We start from the raw sequence: 27,987 nt of genomic DNA on the forward strand, positions 1-27,987 counted from the left end.
TCTTGGTTGGTTGACCAGGTCATGCCACACATTTTTTAAACTAGATACCCCAAAAATGATTGTGGCCAAGTTTGGATTAATTTTGCTCCGTAGTTTCAGAGGAGAAGATTTTTGTAAAAGATTACTTTAATTTACGAAAAATGGTTAAAAATTAACTATAAAGGGCAATAACTCCTAAACGGGTCAACTGACCATTTTAGTCATGTTGACTTATTTGTAGATTTTACTTTGCTGAACATTATTGCTGTTTACAGTTTATCTCTATCTATAATAATATTCAAGATAATAACCAAAAACAGCAAAATTTCCTCAAAATTACCAATTGAGGGGCAGCAACCCAACAAGCGATTGACCGATTCATCTGAAAATTTCAGGGCAGATAGATCTTGACCTGATAAACATTTTTATTCCATGTCAGATTTCCTCAAAATGCTTTGGTTTTTGAGTTATAAGCCAAAAACTGCATTTTACCCCTTTGTTCTATTTTTAGCCGTGGCGGCCATCTTGGTTGGTTGACCAGGTCACGCCACACATTTTTTAAACTAGATACCCCAAAGATGATTGTGGCCAAGTTTGGATTAATTTGGCCCAGTAGTTTCAGAGGAGAAGATTTTTGTAAAAGATTACTTTAATTAACGAAAAATGGTTAAAAATTGACTATAAAGGGCAATAACTCCTAAACGGGTCAACTGACCATTTTGGTCATGTTGACTTATTTGTAGATCTTACTTTGCTGAACATTATTGCTGTTTACAGTTTATCTCTATCTATAATAATATTCAAGATAATAACCAAAAACACCAAAATTTCCTCAAAATTACCAATTCAGGGGCAGCAACCCAACAACCGATTGACCGATTCATCTGAAAATTTCAGGGCAGATAGATCTTGACCTGATAAACATTTTTACCCCATGTCAGATTTGCTCTAAATGCTTTGGTTTTTGAGTTATAAGCCAAAAACTGCATTTTACCCCTATGTTCTATTTTTAGCCGTGGCGGCCATCTTGGTTGGTTGACCGGGTCACGCCACACATTTTTTAAACTAGATACCCAAATGATGATTGTGGCCAAGTTTGGTTTGATTTGGCCCAGTAGTTTCAGAGGAGAAGATTTTTGTAAAAGTTAACGACGACGGACGACGGACGACGGACGACGACGGACGACGACGACGGACGCCGGACGCAAAGTGATGGGAATAGCTCACTTGGCCCTTCGGGCCAGGTGAGCTAAAAATGAAGTATAGGGGGAGTCCCTGGAGTTACCCCACCCTTCCTGTTTGAGAACTTGGAAACGGTCGAGATCCACACCCCTTAACCATATATATTCATGTTTGTGACAATATGAAAAATCAAATGAAATATAGGAAGAGTCGCTAGGGGTCACCCCACCCCTCCTGTTTTAGAATTTAAAAATGGTCGAGATCCCCATCCCTAAACCATATATATTCATGTATAACAATATAACGGATCCAGAAATATTCATAAGTGGGGCCCACTGACTGACCTAAGAGGGGCCCGCTCCAGTCATGCTTCAGTGATTACCTATATAAGCAACTGCGATACAAACAGACACAATAACACTAATTTTCGTATGGATTTAAAATAGGTCGTTAACTGGTACTCCAATACTTCACTGACCTGTTGTCATCCATCATCGATCGGACACTTTTTTCAAATTCCATTTATACTGTTAAAGTTTGTGACAAATTCCTCCAAAATCTAGTTAATTCATATTTTATTATGGGCCGGATCGACTTGGGGACGGATAGACGTGGGCCGGATCGACTTGGGCCGGATCGACTTTGGGCCGGATTGACTTGGGGCCGGATCGGTTTGGGGCCGGAACGACCGGATACCGGGCCAGGTGAGCTAAAAAGTTGAACTCCATCTTCAAAAAATAATAACACAATTTTAAGTTTCTCTTTTCTTTACTTTAAGATACAAAATTGTTTATTTATAATGATACTGTTAAGTAGGATGTCATATGAGAAACCTATCACACAAACTTGTAAAACTTTGATACATATCCTTCATTACACTTATACACACACATCAGTGAATAACTTCTTGGTACATTCTATGTATAATGAAACGTATTTTAATATGTGTTACTATGTTACAGTTACCTATGTTGGAAAATAATACAGAGTAATACAGTCTTTTAAATGTGACATTAAATGATCATGTACACTTGGTAATGCACAAAACATCCTCAGAAGCCAAGGTTTACCCGGATTTACATTTATCACAAATTATTGACATTACAGTTACTAGATATTTGAAAACTTACGTCTTTTGTGAACACATGATTTATCTCCCTTTTTGTTACTGTAACATTCTAGGCATAAATAAACGATGGTTATGTAAATAACAGTGTTGAATAGGAAAGTAAGTGTGTTGATGACATTGTTCATAGACCTTTGTATAGCTTGATTTGAAATATTGTTTATGTGTATTATGATCTTGTTAAGATATGAATGAAATAAAAACAAGCATGGTGGAGTTGTATTCACAAAGGTACAATAACAAGTGGGCATATACATTGGTTCCATGCCCACAGTTGAAACAAAAATTAATTATAAAAACACACAAAATATAAGAACAGAAAAACTCACAGGTTGGTTTAAATACTATATAGATCAACTGTATGTATGTGATGGCTAAATTTAAGTCATTAATGTAAAAAATACATTATCAGGAGAAATTAAATACCCATCATGAGAATCTTCCTCCTTGCAATGATAATGCCTTTCTTTATTTGCTGTAGATTTTTTTGACATTAAAATATATAAAATAAATCATTTGTTTGTATTAAAGTAACATCTTTTGTCTAATGTTTTAAATTTGTTTTCTTTTAAATTTCAAATACAACATGATAGGAGTCATTTAAAAAGACTAAATCAAAAACATTTAAATAAAATTGGAAAGCAACGTCACATCAATATTGATTGTGAAGTATTTCTTTTTAAATCAAATTCTAATATCACAAAATGTCTCAAATATTAATTAAAATATTTCAATACATTTAGATTTAAAAAAAAAAAAGGAACATACAAATATATTCTGATCATGTGTCTCTTGCACTTTCTTTTTAATTTTTTTTTTTAACTATTTCAAATAATGTTTATGAGATTGCACATAAGCAGAAAAAACAACAATTGTATAAATGCATCTTTCATAATATGTCTCAGTCATATACAACATTTATAAAACATTCATCACTATTCTTCATGTATTTGCTGCCTCCAGTGTTTGTATGAAAACATTACTTAATCACTCAATCATCAATGTAAGGTAACCAAAATGCCTAAAATAAGAGAAATAAAGAATTAAAAAAAACCCCCAGTAAATAGCGTTGAATACATATATTACAGTCAAGTAATGCACTGACAGATGTATGCTGATCATCTTATATAAATAACCCATTAAATAAAAGGCTGATAACTACCTCACAAAACAAAGTAGAATTCATGGAGTACATGGAGTAGTTATTCTTTTTTGAGTGTGATGTCAAAGAAGTGATATTAGAAGATTTATTTCACAAATGCAATATATAATCATGTTATTTCATCACAACCAATGTAAAAATATGTTTAATTAAAGGTTTACCAAAGAAATACTTTAACAAAGTCCTTTTACAATATTTCCATTATCTTATTTTCCCAGTGTGTCAACACATATGTTCTGGGGTTCGAACCCTGCTAGTAGCAGATGTGTTTATCTCAGATCTTGAAAGACAGTAATTGCCAGTTTTCCTGCTGCAGATCATGTTTCTCTAGGGCACTCCAGCTTCCAGCACCAACAAAAGCAGGCCAATATAGCAAATAGTGCAGAGGGAGTGTTTAACATCATAAAATCAATCATTCAATCCTTACTTTTTGCTTATCAACTTTGTACTTTATTTGGCCCTTATCATTTTTTTTATTTGAGCATTTTATAAAATGGTACAGATTCCTTGAACCAGTTATAAATTTTATATAAATATTTACCATATTTGTACAAGCAGTAGCTAACATCATGAGTTTAGGATTAAACTGAACACATTGGACAGGTCCTGGGTGATCACAGTTAAACACAGCTACCCTCACTCCTGTATCTGTATTCCAACAGTTAATTTTACCATCAGTTGAACCTAGGCAACACAAATTACAAATTAAAACACAAGTACTACACTATTGTTATGTCTTTTAAAAATAATTTACTGCCACAACACTATGTGTTCAGGTATTGGTAATATTTTAAGGTCTGTTGACCCTAGGACTAGTATTCATTTCAAATTTACTAATACTAGTAATGAAGTTTCGTTGGCTGAATAGTCATGCAATTGTAAAGTAGCAGGGAAGGCAGCCAAGGCCCGGGTTTAAATATGGTAGATGGAATACTCATTTGCACTGACAAAGTAGCACAACAGATAGGAAGATTAATTTACAATTTTTCATATACAAATATTCAATTTTTTACAAAGATTTAATAACAAATTAAAGAACCCACAAAGAAACTTGAGTTATAACATAAACTGTCAACAGAGTTATGTCTCACCTTTTTGTTATTTTGATAGTAAATTGCAACTGTTGCAACTGTTGACCTACCACAAGTGGTACCCTATAAACTGACATAATCACAAACTAGAACATGTAAACTAAGCAAAATTATCAAAGTCAATAGACCAAAAAAGAGTGGATGGGGCCAAATAATCTCCATGACCTTATCAAAAGGTAATACATGGAGAGATCATGGTATAACCAGGTGCTCCGCAGGGCGCAGCTTTATACGACCGCAGAGGTCGATCCCTGAACAGTTGGGGCAGGTATGGACAAAACATTTAAGCGTGATACAGCTCTGAATTTGGATTGTGATCAAATTTTTGACATTATATGGGTTTTTTACACAAAACAAATGTCAAGATTTTACAAATCAATTAAAGATTTCTTCTTCAAACTTATTTAAATCTAAAATTAAATAGTTGACACAGCATAGGTTTCTGACACAGAATGAATGTGGTCTAATGAACTTAAATTTTTTTTGCCTTTGAGCAATTCACTATGCTGTTGAATATTAATCCTGTCAAAAAAATGTTTGAAGAAATTTTCTTTTTATTTATGAAATCTGAAATGAGAACAAGTATGGACACAACTTTTAAGCTAAAAATATTTTAGATAAGATAAGGATAAAAAAACTTCATCAGCAACATTTTATATTGGCAAATTTCCAATGAAGTTATTTACATAAAGTTATTGGCAAATAAAAATAGAAAATGACATCATAGTCATGTCTGGCAAATGTCCAACATACATTATCTAAAAACATTTTAGATAAGATAAGGAAAAAAAGCTTCATCAGCAACATTTTATATTGGCAAATTTCCAATGAAGTTATTTACATAAAGTTATTGGCAAATAAAAAAAGAAAATGACATCATAGTCATGTCTGGCAAATTTCCAACATATATTATCAACTACTATTCTATACAAAGAAAGATAACTCCAATTGAAAATTAATTGCTATTGCACAATATTGTGCAATTAGATATTTCTTGCTATTGTGCAATACTGTGCAATTGAAAATTTCTTGCTATTGCACAATACTTGATATGGAATCCTGATTTGGACCAACTTGAAAACTGGGCCCGTAATCAAAAATCAAAGTACATGTTTAGATAAAGCATATCAAATAAGCCCAATAATTGAATTTTTGTTAAAATCAAACTTAGTTTAATTTTGGACCCTTTGGACCTTAATGTAGACCAATTTGAAAACTGGACCAAAAATTAAGAATCTACATACCCAGTAAGATTTGGCATATCAAAGAACCCATTTATTCAATTTTTGATGAAATCAAACAAAGTTTAATTTTGGACCCCCATTTGGACCAACTTGAAAACTAGGCCAATAATTAAAAATCTAAGTACATTTTAAAATTCAGCATATCAAAGAACCCCAAGGATTCAATTTTTGTCAAAATCAAACTAAGTTTAATTTTGGACCCTTCGGACCTTAATGTAGACCAATTTGAAAACGGGACCAAAAATTAAGAATCTACATACATAGTTCGATTCGGCATATCAAAGAACCCCAATTATTCAATTTTTGATGAAATCACACATAGTTCAATTTTGGACCCTTTGGGCCCCTTATTCCTAAACTGTTGGGACCAAAACTCCCAAAATCAAACCCAACCTTCCTTTTATGGTCATAAACTTTGTGTTTAAATTTCATAGATTTAATAAAATAATGCTTATTTGGGCCCCTTTTTGGCCCCTAATTCTTAAACTTGTGACCTCAACTCCAAAAATCAATCCCAACCTTCCTTTTGTGGTCATAAAATTTCATAGATTTCTATTCACTTAAACTAAAGTTATAGTGCGAAAACCCAAGAAAATGCTTATTTGGGCCCTTTTTGGCCCCTAATTCATAAAATGTTGGGACTAAAACGATGCAGGACGACGAAGCCAACGTGATAGCAATATACGACCAAAAAATTTTAATTTTTGCGGTCGTATAAAAAATGTATCTCTGGTATCAAGATATGGTCTGATACACGGGATAAATAATGTATCTCTGGTATCAAGATATGGTTTGATGCATGTTATAAATAATGTATCTCTGGTATCAAGATCTGGGCTGACACATGGTGTAATTAATGTATCTTTCGTATCAAGATATGGTCTGATATATGGTTTAAATAGTGTATCTCTGGTATCAAGATATGCCTGACACATGGTGTAATTAAGATATGGTATCAAGATATGGTTTGATACATGTTATAAATAATGTATCTCTGGTATCAAGATATGGTTTGACACACGGTATAAATAATGTATCTCTGGTATCAAGATATGGTCTGATACACGGTATAAATAATGTATCTCTGGTATCAAGATATGGTCTGATACAGGGTATACATAGTGTATGAAGATCTAAAAAGGAAAATGAATTGAAGTTAGGTTGAAGCCAATAATTAGAACAAAGTTACCAAAAATAAATTTTCAGAGCAACATTCAGAAAATAGCTGATCATTTGTAACAGTTGGCGAATTTCAATTGAACATTGAGTTATGACCATCAAATATAAAAAAAAGACTTTTGTACATAAATAAGTCCATTTTCTTGTTTGAATTGTTTTCCATTTTGTCTATTTGGGTCCTTTTAAAGCTTACTATGCAGAAAGGGCTTTGCTCATTGTTGAAGCTGTACAGCAACTTATAGTTGTTTATTTCTGTTTCATTTGGTCTCTTATGAAGAGTTGTCTCATTTTCAATCATACCCCATCTTTTTTTATATTGACAAAACAAAACCTGACCAATGTAAATGTCTAAAAGTTATCCCAATAGAAATACTTACCAACAAATGCAAACTGTGAATCTGGACTAAAGGATGCCTCCAAACTAATTCCTTTAGTGTTCTGAAAGCCCTGTGAAAAATAAGTATGTTTCAATAACATATCAAAACTACTACAGTATACAATATTAGGGAAAAAAAAGAGAACATTTATATCAAAATCTTGCAGACAATACCTGTACATTGTAATATCAAAGTTTAAGGTTACAGATGAAGGTAACTTAGATTATGATGGTATGTGACACACTATTTTAAATTTTAATACATTCATGCCAAATGTCACCAATGTCAACTGATAAAAAAAGTTTTGGCCAATTAATCGTTATATGAGACCAAGAAGTAATCTTATAAAACATAATTGAACAATAGACATTAATTAGTTGTCAAATCTTTTGTATAAAGATAGGAGGCTGTTTTGAATCAGTAATCAAGTTCCATAACTCTGACAGATTTAAATGTATGCACTGTTATCAGTTATAGGATGAAATTAACAAAATTTACAGCACAATGAAACAATTTGATAAGTTTTTCAGTAAATATTTAGGAAAATTATTTCAGAAGAAATTACCATAAATGTCTGTAATGGTGTTCCCTGGAAGGCATCAATCAACCTGACAACCTGCCCATTGGTAGATATCAGTATCATTTTACCGTCGGGACTAAACTTCATTCCAGTCCAGTCACAGTCTTTATCTTGAGCTAGTTTAAATGTGGCAAATGGTCCCTGTAATAAAACATAGGTGTTTATCTAAAAATGATTTAACAAAACTTTTTAATAATACTGTCAAGAATGACAATCACTGACACTGTATTGCAACAAAAAAAGTTTACTTATCAAAATGTCAGTGTGATATGTTTTTGCTGAGAAAAACTAGAGGCTCTAAAGAGCCTGTGTCGCTCACCTTGGTCTATGTGAATATTAAAGGAAGCAGATGGATTCATGACAAAATTGTGTTTTGGTGATGGTGATGTGTTTGTACATCTTACTTTACTGAACATTCTTGCTGCTTAAAATTATCTCTATCTATAATGAACTTGGCCCATTAGTTTCAGTGGAAAATGTTAGTAAAAATTTACAAATTTTATGAAAATTGTTAAAAATTGACTATAAAGAACAATAACTCCTAAGGGGGTCAATTGACCATTTCGGTCATGTTGACTTATTTGTAAATCTTACTTTGCTGAACATTATTGTTGTTTACAGTTTATCTCTATCAATAATAATATTCAAGATAATGACCAAAAACAGTAAAATTTCCTTAAAACTAACAATCCAGGGTCAGCAACCCAACAACGGGTTGTCCGATTCATCTAAAAATTTCAGAGCAGATAAATGTTGACCTGATAAACAATTTTACTCCATGTCAGATTTGCTCTAAATGCTTTGGGTTTTGAGTTATAAGCCAAAAACTGCATTTTACCCCATGTTCTATTTTTAGCCATGGCAGCCATCTTGGTTGGATGGCCGGGTCACCGGACACATTTTTCAAACTACTAACCCAAAAGATGATTGTGGCCAAGTTTGGATTAATTTGGCCAAGTAGTTTCAGAGGAGAAGATTTTTGTAAAAGATTACCAAGATTTACGAAAAATGGTTAAAAATTGACTATAAAGGGCAATAACTCCTAAAGGGGTCAACTGACCATTTCAGTCATGTTGACTTATTTGTAAATCTTACTTTGCTGAACATTATTGCTGTTTACTGTTTATCTCTATCTATAATAATATTCAAGATAATAACCAAAAACAGCAAAATTTCCTTAAAATTACTAATTCAGGGGCAGCAACCCAACAACGGGTTATCCGATTCATCTGAAAATTTCAGGGCAGATAGATCTTCACCTGTTTAACAATTCTACCCCATGTCAGATTTGCTCTAAATGCTTTGGTTTTTGAGTTATAAGCCAAAAACTGCATTTTACCCCTATGTTCTATTTTTAGCCATGGCGGCCATCTTGGATGGTTGGCCGGGTCACCGGACACATTTTTTAAACTAGATACCCCAATGATGATTGTGGCCAAGTTTGGTTTAATTTGGCCCAGTAGTTTCAGAGGAGAAGATTTTTGTAAAAGTTAACGACGACGACGGACGACGACGGACGACGCCGGACGCCGGACGCCAAGTGATGAGAAAAGCTCACTTGGCCTTTTAGGCCAGGTGAGCTAAAAAAGCTATGTACTGTAGTATTCAGAAAAAAAATGTCACAGGAAAGTGAATACAAAAATTAACAATATATGATGAAAGTTGAACATAGAAAGAGTTTCCATTAAGCCATTAATTTTTCAAGAGCATTTGTTTGATGTTAGAATTGATTCACACATATTACTTCCATTTTTGTTCAGCTGAAATAATGTGGTTTTAAGATTTGTCACAATATCCTATTCATAATGTCAAATATTAAACAGTATATTGACACTGAAACTATCTCTGTATTATATAAGATTGGATTCTAATATCATAAAATTATACATTTGAAAAGTTTATAAGTGTCAAATGAACTCATGTTTATAAGAGTATTTCTACCCAAACTGTACAGATTAGCATGAAGACTAATACCATTTAAACAAACTGCTACCATAGGAAGGCTCTAGGGACAATTAAGATTTGCCTCCTTTTACTGTTAATAATCAGATATTATAGCTTACCCTATCAAATGATCTGAGATCATATAATTTAACACATTCTGAGTTTATACCAGCCGCAAAAATAAGTCCTTCTGGATCAAATGCTGCAACAGGCCGACCTGATAAATGCATTAATCCCTGAAATAAAGATATAACCAATATAAGTTTACTTTCAGTGATCAAATATGATGATTCCCTCTAAAACCAAGCTCAAGATTTATGAATCTTTTTCTGGATCTCCATGTTTGACATCAGTATTTGATATTTTTTAATTTATTATTATGGATGATTTATTTCAATTCTATTTTTAAATTAGATTGCCACCAGCAATTGTTTTATAGAGGTCCTTGATAAAAATCATATTTTTTTCCAATAAAATCACCATTTCTTTTAAAAGTATTTTATTCAAAGCTGTTAGAACTGAATATTCATTACTAGTGTTAATACTTGTAGGCTTATAAACTATGTACTAGCCGGTTCAATTAAATAAAGATACCTGACAGTTCTGTGAACGTAAATCCCACAATCTTAGTGTTTTATCTAGAGATCCTGAGAGGAAAGAATCATTTATTGGTGACATGTTCAATGCTACAACTCTGAAAGACATAAAACAAACATTATTAGGAACTGCATGATTTATTTGCAATTGAGTGATCCTAACTGCCTCTCATTATCTCATAAGATATGCTTTAGTTGAACAGACCCCACATTAGAAATGTGATTCAATAGCTAAATTTTTTCCAAATTATTAACTAATTCTCTTTTTTAGTTGATTTTTTAAAATAAATATGCCAATGTAACAGTAATTAGAGAAAATGATCCTAAATTTTAAGCAAAATTCCCAAGAAAAAACACAAAATATACACATCAAATATAGAATTTATTTTATTTATTAATAATACTCAAAATTAATTTAAACTGATTATTTTTCACTCATAGTCATTGCCTCACCTGAATTCATATAATAATGAAAAAGGGTAACCATCTGATTATACACAGGGCTCACACTACTTCAGAATTATAGGGAGAAGTGACTTCTCTTTTTGAAACTGATAGGGAGAAGTGGTGAGATTTGAAAGAGAAGTGCTCATTCCCGCGGGTGCGCTACAATGTTTGGATTTTACAATAGTATAAAGGGCCATATGTAAATAATGTTCTTTTTATGTTGTTCAATTCATATGAGTGAAAAATTACAATTAAAGTAACATTTGAAATTAAAAGTTGTTTAAGTTTTACTAAGGTTCTTGTGAGAAACTACCAACTAAATATCTAGCACTAAAAAAAAAACTTATTTTAAAAAATTATCTTGTGTATGAAATTCAGTGTTTCTCATAAAAAAAATATGAAAGTTATTAAGCTGGGCCATAATATATTGATATTAGTATAATAGTCTCAGAGTTTTAGCAACTTTAATCAATAGTTTGAAACATTCATAAAAAATATAGGGAATTATATACAACAATCATTTAGATGTAACCAAAAGTCTCTTAATTCGTGTGGGATGCGTAATTTTTCCCTTTGGGATCAATATTCTTTTGTCAGCTGTTCCATCCGTGCGTCCGTAGTAATTATTGTAAAAGTACGGATTTCGGTCATAGCTGGTCCGGTTCAGATCCGTAGTTTAGAAATCGGTCAATGGCGGACGAATGCAAGAAAATTTACAAAAATAAACGATGTTTGACAAGTTATTTGGAAAGGAACATGACGGTTTTAATGCAAGAAATGGATTTAACATTTACTGGAGGCAACTTTTATCACGTTTAAATGAAGTAACAAACTTATTTTGCCGCCGAAATTTAGGTTGATGTACGTTTTCGAGTAACAAGCACCGGAACTTGCGAAAATGCACGAAGTGATAAAAAGTTGTATTTTTATCAAATAACCTGATACACACTGCGAAGACAATGCTTCAACCTCTTTTCTAAAGATAATGAATAGTTTATGTCTGAATTTCTTTAATTATCAGTAAAAAATTGATGTTTCATCAACTTGGTAAAAATTGAAAATGTCCAATGACGGAAGCGACTGAAAGCGACTTTCGTCAAGAACAGGGCGACTTGTTTTCGCTTTTGGGGGTCGGGGAAAGCGAAGTGACGGTCGGGAGGGCGACTTCTTCGCCCAAGTCGCCTGGTAGCGTGAGCCCTGATACATGTATGTTATTGAATGCTCTTATTTTAAGGTCACATGTTATGTATTCATAAGATTTTAAGATAAAAAAAGATGTGGTATTAGTGCTAACAAGAAAACTCTCCATGATTACACAAGTTTTATATCTAATATTTGTACCAGCAAAAATACATAGTATTCTAATTAATATTTTCTTATTTCATTGAAACTTACTGAAATTTCACAATTGTCTCCCTTGACCATGTTGACAAAATGTTTGAAGCTGGTCATTTGAGTTATATCACATTTGTCATTTCAGTGCATTTTTTAACTTACTGTGCAGTATGTGCTTTGATCATTGTTGAAGGCTGTACAGTCACCTATAGTTATTTCTTCTTATTTATATATAACTCAGATGTGATAAACTACTTACTTTTTAGTGTGGCCTGGAAAGTATCTGATGTATTTATTGTCATGAAGAGACAGATATCTGATGGTATCTAAAATTAACAATTAAAACAAACATAAACATGCTGCATATATCATCAAAACTATTGTAGTGGTGCACAATCATTTCTAAAATGTTATAAATTTGACATCATTTGTAAACTATTGTTATTTCACACTATCACAATCTATTTTTCAAATTGAACATGACTGCATTGTAAACTACCTTAACCAAAAACTTTCACATGTTACATGTGAGACTATATAGCTAGCAGTACAAATAGACAGAACAGGAAACATCAAACCTCCAGACTACCATGATTTCTACTGTATGTAGGGCATTACAATTATCTAAAACAAGACAAATGATCTATTAGCTGTAAACCTTTCTTAAATGCTCATTACTTCTCAAATTAGGGCTATGTTTTTCCTGTATGTTAGTGTTTCCTACAGGTGGTTTTGGTGTGTAATGGCGCCCTGCCGCGATTTCTCGACTCCCTGCCCTATTTGGGAAAAAAATTTGGTGCCCTGCCCTAATTTTGTCGAAATTCCTGACAAATGCCTTTATCGTCGTCATTAACAACCGGTACTGAAAGACATATTTTATGAATACCGCTTGAGTTATTTCCCTTCAAACGTAAACAAAAGTTCACTAGGACGCCATTTTGTAATCGATTTCGTAATCAGTTGATTAGCAAACTACAATAGATTGAAAAGTGAATACAGATACTAATCATGCCATCAACAAATCGGATGAAGTGAAAACGTGAGGAAGAAAATGAGAAACAGGCCGCAAAATACAGAAAGATTTTATCATTTTTTCAAAGGTTTGTAGATTTTTATTACAAAATGGTTATGCACTTGCAACGGTGTTAGTTCGGGGGTAAAAATAAACTTTTGTCAAAGGGATAATTTAAGGTAAAAGTTGAGTTAGGCCAAGGATCTCATGAAATCACTTGCATATTAATTACTTTCAATTAATTCATTTTTTCATCAAATTATTTTTTTAAAATTTACTTCTTCAGTTTTTAATTTGAATTAATTTAAGAAAGGAACAATTTATGAAAAAACTTCCAGATTATTTAAGATATTCTTGTTTTATTTGTAATTTATTTATTTTTAGCACCAAAGAGGCACGGAGTTTCACAACGCAGAAATAGACTGAATGTGTCAACTGTAAACAATCTTGTTCTAGTGTCAGCAAATACAAAAGATGATTTGGATATCAGGGAATGTGTCAAACTGTTTTTAGGGAAAAAAAGGAGGATTTGACAATGACAATTGATATGACCAAAGCAATATTTTTATATATATGACACAGTTCTTTCTTGTTTTTAAACATTTTTAAAGAACTGATTTTGTTTTTAATTGTGTTTGTTGTTTTAAATATTTCATATATATGTTTTAAACACTTTTTCTTGTTTAACAATTTGTTTTAATGATTGACTACAGATGCATATGTCCTTTTTATAGCATTAAACTAGTATGTTTTAAATGAATCCATTTTATAGAAATTGCCTGTTTATATTAAGTGCCCTAAAATAGTTGTCCATCGTGTTAATGTGCCCTCTGAGCTAACAACTACCCTGCCCTTTTTAAAAGCTGCAGGAAACACTATATGTTCACATGAATTTACGCTATGCATACACAATTTGTACCTATAATATTACTCTTTTGAGTTTACATGTCTCCAATATGAAGTTGTATACAAAGACCCCCCCCCCCCCCCCTCCCCCCCAAAAAAAAATATAATAAAATATATACCATCAACTTTGGTTGAACTGTGTAATGCTGTGTTGACTGCATGTGTATAACAAATCAAATCCACACCATACTTCTTACTGTTTAAGGTTTTCTTAGGCCTGTAAATAAAATCATTTCCCATGATGTACATAACATGAACATGAAGTTATAGATATTGAGTTTATTATCATGACTATAAGTACATGTAATACAGATACTTAATTCAAAATCAATTACCACAGTTCATTGTCAGATTGTACAGTGTAGTAAATAGTTATGTTTAAGTAATCACAAGACTTCTCCAATAATGTTCTAATCAAGAACAGACAGCAATCAACAACAAAACAAGAAACTGTGTTGCCTAAATGTGCTAGCTCTTTTATAATACCAATAGATCAGAGTACTGACATGAAACACGGGGAATAAATGCTGGGAAACACATAGCATGCACATCTTACCAAACAAGAGAAAACGAAAATTAAAACGTCAAAATACGTAAATAACGTGAAATAAAAAGACTGAAAACGTTGCATGAGAATAACAATGTACTGCCCTTTTTTACTCATACCAAGCTAAGTTTAAACAACAAATTAATATTTCATAATCAATGAATCAAGACTTTCTGTTAATAATTCAACTGGAATTTGATTTAAAATTTGATGCAAACATGTGCGCATGTCGGTTGCTAACAGACCTTAGGGGCTAACATGTAGGGTGTGAAAGTGTATTGTGGACAAACAGACCTGATAGTGAGTGATACTGCCAAGGGGCATATAAACTTTTGGTATTTAGCTGTATTATGCCTCAGAATGACCTTATATCATCTTCGAATAACCTTCTGACGTCAAACAACAATTACTTTTTCGTTGTGACGTCAAATGTTTTGAATTATGATGTCAAAGTTTACAGGAAACCAGGGATCTCCATAGATGAAAATTGGACGAGGGAGGAACTTTCACCATGACAAACCGTGTCTACCCCGTACAGTGTAGCGTGATCGAAACTATTTCATCCCTTCATGTAAGGAATGGTGAACATGCTAATTTATTGCTTAATATTTAAATTATATTCATTTGAATTTTCATTACAGAAGTATCAATATTTTCATTAATTGCCGTTTGTAACCATTCAAATACCAAGCCTTCATGGTCCCCCTTAGTTGAGAATGACCAAAAGCTGTCATGAAGATCCACATGTAGTTTTCTTGATATTTTTGGTAATTGTTATGGGGGTTTAAAATCATGTGGAGTTTATTTTTCACAGACACTGTCAAATTCAGAAGTCATGAACCCAATACCGGTATGGCTGATTTTCAGTAACAACATAACGATTCGTATGGGTAATGTAAAAGGTTGAAGAGATTTGTAAAGCACACGTTGACAAATGAAAAGGTTTTTAATGACTTTATCTAGCAAATTGATGCTATGTAACAAACATCTTTTTAGAGTATGAATATAAACCCGGAAACAAGGATGTTTCAATTTGATTGTAAACTATGAAATGAATTCGGAATTACGATATGGTATTTCACAGTAAATATTTTAGTTTTTAGTTTTTAACTTTTAAAGGAATTCTATATTATTGTTACAGCAGTACTTGAGTTACTTGCGATGAAATAATATTAATATTTTACGTCTTATTTTGTACTTCTTAAGGGGGCTGCTGATTGCGTAATAAAAGTTGAAATAAAAGCATGTGTTCGACTTGTTAAACAATTTTTTTTTGTAACTGGATTATTAATTTATTAAATCGAAATTATCATAAGCATTTGCTTAAACTTAGTTGAATAATTCTATAAATGAATCCTCTATCTTCAGATAATATTCTCCAACTGGTTTGTTAATCTACCTGTACAAGCTCAGGTACAAGTGATTAGCGATCTCAATCCGGATATCCCTCAGGCATTAGAACTGTATTGGATTATAATATAAAAAAACCTAAGGGTTATGCAATTACATGCAATTAATTAAAATTGCAAAAAAAATGGGGTCAGGCTGTAAAAAATGATAACAGTTTTGAACAATGGCGGAAGACAATTTAAGGATGGCGTGGGCCATTTGAAAATGGCGCAAATATTTGAACGATAATGGGGCGCCATCATTAAACAGGCCATGGATATTTCTGGGAACCTGTGTGATTTTCTGTAATGGCGGACAAAATTGCATACAAGTGTAAATACGTCTATTGATTGGCATTGATTTTCATACAATCCTGTAGTAGTAAGCATAAATTATTAATAATTGCACATGTGAGCGCGCAATCAAAACCAGATTGTTGCATAATAGACCGACAATTCTTTGTCCCTCGCAACGCGTCGTGCATAAGACTATAAAAACAATAAGTGATAATTGTGCTTGAAGCAAAATTATTTATCAGTTTATGAAGGAAACCAAAAGCCAGTTCTTGTAAGCTTACGTTCCATTCTGGCAATCGTATATGACGATAGAGTCATCATCACTGCTTGAAATAAGAGTGTCTCCGTTTGCCGAAAAGTCTAAATTATTTATCCGTTCTGTATTTTCCCTAAATACTTTAGCAACTCTGAAGTTTCGAACAACATTGTCAGTTAACTTCATTTTGTGAATTCGAGCCTCAATTCGTAGGAGGCGCTGTTGTTTATTTACTGCGTTAGGGTCTCACTAATTAGCGACAACAAGCGTCAAGAAGCGACAACAAGCGTCAACAAGCGACAAGAAGCGACAACAAGAATTATTTTAGCGACAACAAGCGACAAGAAGACTATTTAGCGACAAGACAACATTTTTTTTTATTAGATTATTAGAAATTTGTATTTAATGGTTTTTTTTTAAAATATACGAGCAGATATGTCTAATTAAAATGTTTTATTATATATATATATATATAGATAGATAGACCGTCCAGTGGCGGATCCAGGGGGGGGGGGGGGTCCGGGGGTGCGCACCCCCCCTTTATTTTTGCCGATCAATGCATTTGTATCGGGACATATGTTTTGCACCCCCCCTTTGCCCTGGGTGCCCTGGGTTAGCACCCCCCTTTCGAAAATTCCTGCATCCGCCCCTGAGACCGTCGAAGAAATGAAACATTTGTGAGGAAGAAAGAGATTGTGAACATTCACATTTCAATTTTCTTTTCCTCCTGTTTGATTTCAGTTCTTTGTATTTCACAATTTGTGTCAATATTTTCAGGACAATGATGCATAAATAATTCATTTTGCGAGCTTAATATATATTGCATGAACAGAGTTTTAAAAAACAAATTATAAGATAAATAATATGCTCTAAAACACAAAGAAAAGTAATCTCATAATACAATAATTAAACGTAATACTGGCTGTTATTCATAATAGATGATCAATTTTAACTTTCTTGTCGCTAAAATTATTTTCATTTGCATATTCTTTTAATATTTATTGCAATAATTAATTTTAATTAAAAAAAAATGTTTTCTTGTCGCTAAATAGTTTCTTGTCGCTTGTTGTCGCTAAAATAATTCTTGTTGTCGCTTCTTGTCGCTTGTTGACGCTTGTTGTCGCTAAAATTCTTGTTGTCGCTAATTAGTGAGACCGCTGCGTTATATTGTTTTAATATCACCAAACACCAAAAAAGCTACATTTGTACAAGGCAAACCATTGCATAAATAAATACAATAATAAATTTGTAAAAAATACACACAAATAAAATAATAAAGGTTTTCTATTTTTTAAGTAAAGAATGAATAAAAGACAGAATGTAACACCAAAATCATGAAAATATAAACATCACACCGAACTATTTATTGTCGTTGTAGTGCAATTTAAATTTTACTCTAATTTGGTATTTAGATTTTTTGAACTAATGTTAATATTTCCCCAACAAATCTAAGTATTAAAAAAATTCTGACCCCTGTACATATTGCTTATTACTTTATTGTCATTTATCTATGAACATAAAGAGATTTGTTTAGTCTTTTGTTTAAAAAAAACCTTCATTAACTGCGGGACAAGATTTGAGGACACCTTAGCAGACGAAAAAAAGATCTACTAGATATACATTGGTCTTGTTATCTCTATGACCCCTTTAAGACTATGACACGGTAATATACATTCATTTGTTTCCTGTCGGCTTATTTAGTAGGTGCATTCGAATTTCTATCATAAAACTTTAAGCTTCTTTTTGTCATTATCAAATTTATCATCCTCAAGCACAGGCACTTGTTTTCTATCTATGGGAAGATCTACTATCACATTGCTGTTACTCCTTACTGCCTTGATTTTCTGTGTCTAATTAATTAGGGGGGCAGAACCTTTTTGGGATGTCGGGATCAGGTGTTTATAAGCTCAGGATTTTGGGATTGACCCTTTCTGGATCTGGGATTGCTTTCTTCGAAAATTTCGGGATGGCTGGATTTTTTTTTTTTAAATTTGGGAACTCAGGATTTCATGTTTTTAAGCCTGGGATTGTGGGTTCTGGACCCCTCCAACCCACCCTCATTGATGCATTAAATCTCTTGTCATATTAGCATGTCAAGAGATATTGTTTTGCACTATTTTGCTATGATGCCTTACACGAGGGTGGTAATGCCCTTTACCGTCAGGCGTCAAACAGTAATTTTCGCGTTATCATCAAATTGTTTAAAATTTTACTGTGATTCATCAATATATCATAATCGTGATTCGTCAGATGTCTCAAATAATTATCTTTACTGTTTTTTTTGGAAAAAAATAGCATGATTCGTCAAAGTCAGCTGATATTTTTATCGTCTAAAAGAAAGTGTACATTTTATTTTGACAAAATTGAACCATACTGGCTGTTTAAAGCAAATTATTTCACTTTTCACTTTCTTTAATGTTTGCACAAACAAAAATCCCAATTTGATTTTTTTTTAAGTATCATATGTACCTAGTGCCCCTTTAATAATACATCAAATATATGTCAGTTTATGCAAACAGCCTGTGCCAAACTGTTTTAGGGTTTATCTGACCAAAAGAGAAATTTGAACTTGTCTACTTTCTATTCAACCAAAAAATCTTAAAATTTCTGTCTGACAAATGTCTGACTGAATGATTTTTTGTCTGATATTTTGTCGGTCAGACAGAGATTGGGAAACACTGTGCAAATATCGTTTTGCTGTGATATCTGACTGTCACTTCTTACTGTCATTGATGGACATGTTTATCAGAAGGATTTGACAAATATGTTTACATAAAATTTACTGTGAAAAAATAAAAAATGAAAAATTTTAAATGCATGACAGCCACAAGAGGAATTTGACAAAAAAAATAATAATTATGTTTTATAAAATTAAAAACTTTACTGGATTTTAAGAAAATCAAGTGCCAAAAATAAACTAGAAGTTAAGAATATGTTCTAAATTAAATCAAGTTTGGAATTTTTTACATATTTCTTGTGGAAGGGTTCCAGTGTCTAAATATTTTGGAAGATCACTGTCAGTTCTGGGTATTTCAAAGCACCATTATTTTTTTTTATATTTGGGTTTTACTATAGAATATTTTGGAAACTTGAGGTTACATTGTTACTAATTTTTAAAGCTTGTACACAGGTAAAAAAGAGGTGAATACTTCATTGGTTTAAAACTTCCAGTGATGGTTATTATATTAAATGCAATGAAATGTTATGTGAAATTTGTCTGTACCATAGTACTGTACAGGATAAAACTTTACTCATGCCAAGTATTTTCTGCTCAATTTTTTGAAAATTGCAAATTTAATAGACTAATTAAGGGAAACCCATGGTAGTATTCCACCTTTAGGCATAAACTACACCAAACACTTTTAGGTTGTGAGATGCCTAATTATATCTGTTGAATCCATTTGAAATTTTAAACAAATAACAAAAACTCATTCCTTAAAGGTGGACCCTGAATTACACAATAGTGCAAGAAAGATAACTCCATTACATTTTAGTCAATCTGCAGCACTGTTTACATAAGCAATAAAATAAAATAAATATGCAAGTCAGTAATTATGTTTTGTCTCATTAAGTAATCTGTGCAGGCTGTTATAGAATGAAATCCATTCTTATTAAGATTGGTACAAACAAAAAGATAGGATTACACATGTTGTACATGTACACTCTATGAAAACGACATAAAACTTTAATTTGGTGCATGGTGCTAGCTATATATAGACAAGTGTCATCTGTTTTGCTGTGGAATCATCACTAAAGTGTTTTTTTTTTCTGGAAATGAATGTTTCACTCATTTCTAATATGCTTTGAAGTTGCTATTGTGTTAGTTTATATCCTACCAATAAATAAAAATATGGCATTCTGACTTTGTTATGAAAATGTATATTTTTTCTTTCTAATTCACCAGGTACATCAGTTGGCTTTGTCCAGTCTGTAAATTTATTTCACAAAGCAGACAACCTAGAGTATTGAAACATTTACCAGTCAATGGATGGACGTTTAATTTTTACAAATACTCATCTTACATCAGTTGTGTAAGAAGAAAGGACACTGGTGAGATGGCCAATCAAGATGTAGTGTCTATATTTTCATCTGCTGTTAATTCTGTACTACCCCATCATTTGATACGGAAACATATTCAGTTGGATCACAATGGGAAAAATTTGATCATAGAGGATAAAAAATATAAATTAGATAACAATGTTTATGTGGTTGGTTTTGGAAAGGCTGTATTGGGAATGGCCAGAGCAGTAGATGATACATTATCACAGCATATAGTTAAAGGAATAATTAGTGTACCTACAGGAATTCAGGAGAATTTCAGTGACGCTGGCAAGCTGTAAGTGTACAAAATTATGAATTTTATTTTTGTAATTTGGTATTGACACTTGTATGGAACACTGTCTGTTCTCATCCATCTTCCATAATTTTAGGCAAACTATTATAGAAAAGCTTATGGCCTTCAACAAGGAGAATTACCAATACAATATAGGCAGCTATTAAAGGCCTGACATGAAAAATTTTAGACAGTTTTATTGAGAACAAAACCAATTACAAAAAAAAACATATGACAGACACTAACCATTAATTAACAATCACTGAACTACAGGCTCCTGATTTTGGACAAGCACATAAGAAGGGGAGATAATCTTAATACCCAACTTTCGAGTTAGATGCATTTCGGTCAAAAACTTTGGTTTTAGTAAACATCATTCGTGCATTTAGGGGCACTTACATGTACACTTCTGTTTCCATGTTGAGTGAGTGGAAAACTATGATGCTATTTTGCATGTATTATTAGGCAAATTGAATTCTCATAATTGAATCAGCACTTCTGTCATTAGAGACACACATTAATTCTAGTTTATCCAGCACAATGACTACCACTAAGACACTTGATGAACATTAATAGTGCAGGGATACAGGTTATCCCCTCTATCTGGTAAATGATGCCATAAAGGCACGCATAATTGACGAGTTTTTTCTGGTGAAGGACAAACTCAAAAGTGGTCCATTACATGTTCTTAGATTGAAATGATATCATAAATGTTTTACAAAAATCTCCCAACAAAAAACATTTATGACTGCAAATGCTCTGCATGACAATAATGTGCAGAAAAACAATCTCATTGTTATGGCATCAAATGTAATTATAAGTACTTGTATTTGATATTTCTTATAGTAATTTTGAATGCTAGTAAATGTGTTGATCATGTACACATTTTTGGCATGAAGGGCTTAATTTATTGTATTAACTTGAAAAAGAACATACAGTATACATGTAAATGCTTGTCTTTCATTCAAGACCAAATTTGATTTGTTTAATTGTGATGTTTGCATTTTGTCTAATTCGGTTTTACCATGCATATGTTACAGTGAATTTGTATAATCAGGGATTATGTAGAATCCCTGATTTTTCAGGGAATATGTAGAATCACTGAAATCATTAGTAATTATATATAATCCCTAAAAATGACCAGTGATTTTACATAATCACTGAACATTTTAATAATTATTCTACATATTCCCTAATATGATTTCAGGGATTATCAATAATTTAAAGAACCTTTGTTTGTTAAAAAATAAATAATATAGACAAATTATAATTTTTTTCTTTCATATTCCTTGCCAGATGAAATAAATTTGCTTTAAAACACAGAGGATAATCATACAGATATAATCAACACAGGATTTCGAATTAAAGTTGAAGACTTCAAAATTAATAATAATCAACCTTCCCTTTATAGCGATAACTTGTTGCTTAAAAGCCAGCGTTAAATGGATATTCAAGTTCTATTTGTAAATCTAAAGAGCTTGTTATTTGTGGCAAAGTAGATAATGGAACTTTTTTTTTTTTGGTCAAATGAACAAGAAAAATCAAACCAAGAGAACTAATACGCATCTAAATGTCATGATGATAAAACAGGCAAAACTAAGGATTGATAAATAATTTTTTTTTAGAGGAAGCTGGCATTTGGTGTAATATTTTCATAACAAATCCGCAGGGAAAAAAGGAAAGGGAAACCCAAAAAACATAATCATTGGCAATTGTTCACAAAAATTCTGAAAAAGAATATTGCCTGGCCACTAAACATGGTATTTTGCTCGAACAGATTTGAGGTTGCTTATTTCCTTTTTTTCGGGATACCTTGAAATAGTTTTACTGAACACTTTATTTTTCTTAGGTGTGTCGAAAAATTTGATCCGATATGTGAAGGAAAAAGTTTTTTAAAATGTGGATATTGTGATAGAAACAGATGTGAAGCATATTATTTTAATATATTGTGTTTAACATTTTAAAATATTGTGCCTAACATTTTTAAAAATGGGTTTATCATTTTAATATTTTGTGCTTAACATTTTACAATTTTATGTTTATAATGATGTTTTAATATGATTTTGTAGAATAAATTATTTGACTTTTATTCATTTTTTTTATAAATAAAACTATTTCTTCAATTCAGTTATTATGTATAATCCCTAACGTTTTTTTTCTAGTGATTATACATAATCCCTGAAAATATTAGTGGTTATACATAATCCCTAAACTAGAACGTGATTCTACATAATCCCTGAAAATTTCAGGGATTCTACATAATCACTGATTATACAAATTCACTGTAACACATATACATTTATAAAAAAAATGTGTCATCTTCTTTATAATTTTTTTTTTTTTATTCAATTTATTCATTTCTGTTATAATCTTGCAGTGATATGTTACTGGATTCTAACAGCAAAATAGAGGTGAGAGAAGGATCTAAAAACAATATGCCAGATAAAAGTTGTAACCAAACTGCTGTGAGAATTCAGGATTTGGTTTCTAAACTGAGAGAAAAGGATCTCCTAATTGTCTTGATATCAGGTATATTAAAATAAAATATTTAGTAAGCCTTGTCACTGGTCAGCTATTTGATTTTAAGATGTTAAGTTCTTCTTTTAAGAATAATTTCCTTAGTTGAGTCCTCTCTTGAACTCTAATTTTATTTTTATTGCCAATTTTAATTAAAATTGAATGGAATTTTCCTACTCTTGTTACTTTTCAAAACAGAATAAGTTTGGCTGATATCAAGTCAAACATCATTAATCTGTCATTAAATAAAAAAATAAAATGAAAAAATACAATACAATATTGAAAAAAAAATTGGCAATAGAATGAACTTAATTCTGATGCCCTTTTGTTTGTTGTGCCATTGGGTTGCTATTTTTAACATATATGCAATGTACCTAAAGTTTTATCTGATAATATTTGAGCAGAAAAGGAATACACATATTCAGATTATTCTGATCAGGAATATTTATGGAGAAAAAATTGTTTGACTAATAAATAACAGCAACAGTAGTATACCGCTGTTCAATAGGCATAATTCAATTTAGCAAAAACACATCTGGACAACAAACTAAAGACCAAGGGAAACACAATGGAACAACAGAAACACTCAACTACAACAAAGCAAATGCCAAAATACATAGAAAAGAATTGTAGATAACAACTGCTATATTTCAGACTTGGTACAGGACATTTTAAGAAAAAAAGATAGTTTGAACCTGGTTTTATGGCTAGCCTAACCTCCAACTAAAATGGCAATATACATTGTTAATGCAAAACATGCATTTGTTAAAAAAAACTGTTGCTTTTTTCTTTACTTAACTCCTGTAATTAATCACTCTTTGTTATGACATTATAAACTTGAAAACAAATCAGATGTGTCTGTCATGTTAAAGTACAATAACTTTTAAGAATTAGAATAAATAACTTTAATCATTCTGTTAAAATCTTGTTTTATATTTAACTCCCTTAAGGTAAATTAATCAAAACTATAAATTTAGCTTTACAAAATGGTGCTGTATTTGATAGAATGAATTGTTTTTATTACTGGTAAATGAAGGTACCTGTATTGTGTAAACAACATTCTTCTTGAGAACATTGAACAAAATGGTATAGTGCACAATAATTAAAATGTATACAGTTTTAACAGACATTCTTTTTATCTTTATAATCTAGGAGGAGGATCTGCCTTGTTACCATTGCCTATACCACCTGTTACCCTGGAGGAAGAATTGGAACTTACACAAATTTTGTCTAAAAATGGAGCCACTATTGATGAGCTGAATATTCTCAGGAAAAATATTGAAGTTTTGAAAGGTGGAGGATTGGCAAAACAAGCATTTCCGGCAAAGGTGTGGTGATAAAAGATTCTCGTAAATATAAAAAAAGAAGATGTGGTATGATTGTTAATGAGACAATTCTCCACAAGAGACCAAAATGACACAGATATTAACAACTATAGGTCACGATACGGCCTTCAACAATGAGCAAAGTCCATACTGCATAGTCCGCTATAAAAGGCCCAGAAATGACAATGTAAAACTATTCAAACGAGAAAACTAACAGCCTTATTTATCATTTTATGTACAAAAATGAACGAAAAACAAATATGTAACACATAAACATACGACAACCACTGAACAAAATGAAATTCACATTACTTTATACTTTGGGTATACAAAAAGGCTAGGGTATTTACATCTTTTGCTATTTTTTTTTTTTTCAATTGGCCAGTTTAATACTGCATTTGATCAAATTTACAGAATACAATTTTACAGAATTTTCCTTTATGAATATTTGATGAACATGTATTATGTGTTTTAATTGATATCATGTTTATTTTGAAAAGTTTCCAAAGACAAATTTTTTTAGTATTTAAGTTGATAAATTTTAATCTATCTGCAACTGGTTTTGACACACTGTTTGAAATTCACAAACTTTAATATAAACATGTATAAACTTAACCTTCTGACAGTGAGTAAACTGGCACCCAAAGAAAGGTTGACTCAGGTAAAGAAATATGGTCACCTAGACTTCTCCCATTTGCAATTGAACCCATGATTAAATAGTTTGGCTGTTTATAGGTTAATAGATACAAATTTTAATACTTTATTAAATTTTTGAAGGTCATTGCCTTGATCGTGTCAGACGTTATAGGAGACAAGCTTGAGATAATCAGCAGTGGTCCTACCGTGGCTGACAAGTCTACCCCTCAACAATGTCTGATGATTCTCAAACAATTGAATTTACAAGACAAAATACCAGAATCTATTAACACTCTTCTTGTAAGACGTACAAGGGAAATTACTAAAAGTACAGGTTCTGTGGAATACACTGGAGGAACACAGTGGGAACACGTTCATAATGTTATCGTTGGAAATAACAAAATGGCACTGGCCGCAGCCTCAATGAAGGCAGAACAACTTGGTTTCCTGCCTATTATTTTAAGTTCTGTCCTAGACGGTGAGGCAAGTAAAGTTGGTGTTATGTTTGGAATGCTTGCAAGATATGCTGCACTCTCATTTGGGTACAAAGTATCAAATCCAAAAAGTAGTGACTATGTTCAGTTGGAATTAGATCTGGTGTCAAAAGGGGTTCCAAAGAAAACTTTGAAAAAAGTAGTTGCTCTGGCTCACCATGCTTATAACATCAAAAAACCCATCTGTATACTGACTGGAGGGGAGACAACTGTGCAAGTAAAAGGTTCAGGAAAAGGAGGGAGAAATCAGGAGATGGTTGTGGCTTGTGCTTTGGAAATAGACAAACAATGTCAAGGTGATACATCAGTTCTGGCTAATTTTGATTTAATATTTCTGAGTGGTGGAACTGATGGTATAGATGGACCAACCCCAGTTGCTGGTGCAGTGATAGATCAAACATTTATACAAAAATGTAATGACAATAATATGGATGCATTGACCTACTTACGAAACAATGACACATTTAATCTATTTGAGAAAATAAGTGAAGAATGTTTGATTCTAATAGGTCACACAGGCACAAATGTAATGGATATACAAGCTTTGGTAATTAAGAGCAAAAAATGAAATATTTACACCAAAGAGTGAATGTTTATCCTCTAATGCATATATTTTTCATCAAAATGAGTTCGCAATATTTTGAATATCAGCAAAGTTTGAGTCATTCTGGGGATTTAATGAGAAAACACAGGGCCACCTAGTCACATTTAAGATTAAGAAACAAATGACCAAACTGAAGGTTTATTTTTAGATCCTTTTATATTTGTATTTATATTTATATATATATATCTATACAGAAATCCAGACAATTTGTATTCAAAACCATATTTGTATTATGTTTTGTTGAGATGTAAAGTAAAATGTAAAGCACAGCTTTAATATTAAATAATTAGGATTTTTTTTACTCGCATTTATACTGGTGAAAGATAAGCATCAATAGATATGTTTATTTGTCCCTTGAAGAACCTTTGAAATACAAATGTTTTCTCTCAACAAACATACAGTTTAGGGGGGAGGGGGCGGGGCATCAGATAGCAGTGCAAGTTTTTTATAATCATTGATTGTTGAATGAATAATTCCCCTGAAAAACATCTGCTGCCAGTATAGGAAATATTAGCTGGTTTAATACTTTGATTGTGTATAGTATTCAGTAAAGGTCTGTGAGCTTTATTTAATACAGTATTTTATACCCCCGCTTTGAAAAAAAGGGGGGTATACTGTTTTACCTCTGTCTGTCCTTCCATCAGTCTGTCAGTCAGTCCGTCCGTCCCATGAATATTTTTCGTCACATTTTTCTCAGGAACTACACTACCAGGATTTCTGAAATTTGGTTTCAGGCTTGATATAAGTCAGCTATACCGTGTGATGCGTTTTCAGATTCATCACTCAACAACTTCCTGTTTACCGAACACTTGTTTGATTTTACACATGATAGCCAAGTTGAAAAATTTTCGTCACATTTTTCTCAGGAACTACAATACAAGGATTTCTGAAATTTGGTTTAAGGGTTAATATAAGTCAGCTATACCGTGTGATGCGTTTTCAGATTCATCACTCGACAACTTCCTGTTTACCGAACACTTGCATATTTTTACACAATTAATATTATCCAGTTGCCGCTGGGGTATCATCAGTGAGCAGTAGCTCGCAGTTTCACTTGTTTGTAACTATTTAGCTTTTATGAATGTTTTATTTTACTGTTACATTTGTATTTAAGAATAAAGTGCTTCTCTTTTACTGATTGTTCTTATAGTTATATATTCTTTCATGCACCGTTTGTTATTCTAAGCTGTATATTTAAAGAGAGTTGAGATCAAATAAATGGAAAATATGTCCATGTGAGACAGTTGATGGCCCTGCTTGCACATACTGTGATGAAGGGAAATCAGTAGAGAATTGTAAATTAAGAGGACGGAAACCTAAAATTCAGCAATTTTTCCATTTACAAAGGGACATAACTGTAGAACGGTAAAAGTCAAACCACCCAAATTCAAAACTGAGTTTTGGGGTAATACACATTCTGTATATGTTTC

General features: G+C 32.1%; 2 protein-coding genes across 5 annotated transcripts; one reads left to right on the plus strand and one right to left on the minus strand.

Moving 5' to 3' along the window:
- Positions 1 to 1,910: 1,910 nt before the first annotated feature.
- LOC139516818 (WD repeat-containing protein 82-like) lies at positions 1,911 to 16,883 on the minus strand. Its single transcript, XM_071307149.1, has 9 exons — positions 16,674 to 16,883; positions 14,280 to 14,377; positions 12,502 to 12,568; positions 10,459 to 10,558; positions 9,984 to 10,100; positions 7,906 to 8,061; positions 7,341 to 7,410; positions 3,991 to 4,133; positions 1,911 to 3,308 (listed from the first exon to the last, which is right to left on the minus strand). The coding sequence occupies exons 1-9, from the start codon at positions 16,832 to 16,834 to the stop codon at positions 3,279 to 3,281; spliced, it is 942 nt and encodes a 313-aa protein (XP_071163250.1). The 5' UTR covers positions 16,835 to 16,883; the 3' UTR covers positions 1,911 to 3,278.
- Positions 16,884 to 18,208: 1,325 nt separating this feature from the next.
- LOC139516828 (glycerate kinase-like) lies at positions 18,209 to 27,691 on the plus strand. 4 transcript variants are annotated; one of them, XR_011663031.1, is made up of 6 exons: positions 18,213 to 18,348; positions 20,553 to 20,984; positions 23,359 to 23,510; positions 24,651 to 24,826; positions 25,601 to 27,133; positions 27,606 to 27,691. XR_011663031.1 is itself a non-coding variant. In XM_071307159.1 (5 exons), the coding sequence occupies exons 1-5, from the start codon at positions 18,304 to 18,306 to the stop codon at positions 26,519 to 26,521; spliced, it is 1,689 nt and encodes a 562-aa protein (XP_071163260.1). In that variant the 5' UTR covers positions 18,209 to 18,303; the 3' UTR covers positions 26,522 to 27,691. The 4 variants fall into 4 exon arrangements, 2 of the variants coding, with proteins under 2 accessions (XP_071163260.1, XP_071163271.1); XR_011663030.1 differs by having other exon boundaries at positions 18,213 to 18,311; XM_071307159.1 differs by having other exon boundaries at positions 18,209 to 18,311; positions 25,601 to 27,691.
- Positions 27,692 to 27,987: the final 296 nt, after the last annotated feature.

This window comes from Mytilus edulis, chromosome 1 (assembly GCF_963676685.1).
Source record: "Mytilus edulis chromosome 1, xbMytEdul2.2, whole genome shotgun sequence".
NCBI lineage: Eukaryota > Metazoa > Mollusca > Bivalvia > Mytilida > Mytilidae > Mytilus > Mytilus edulis.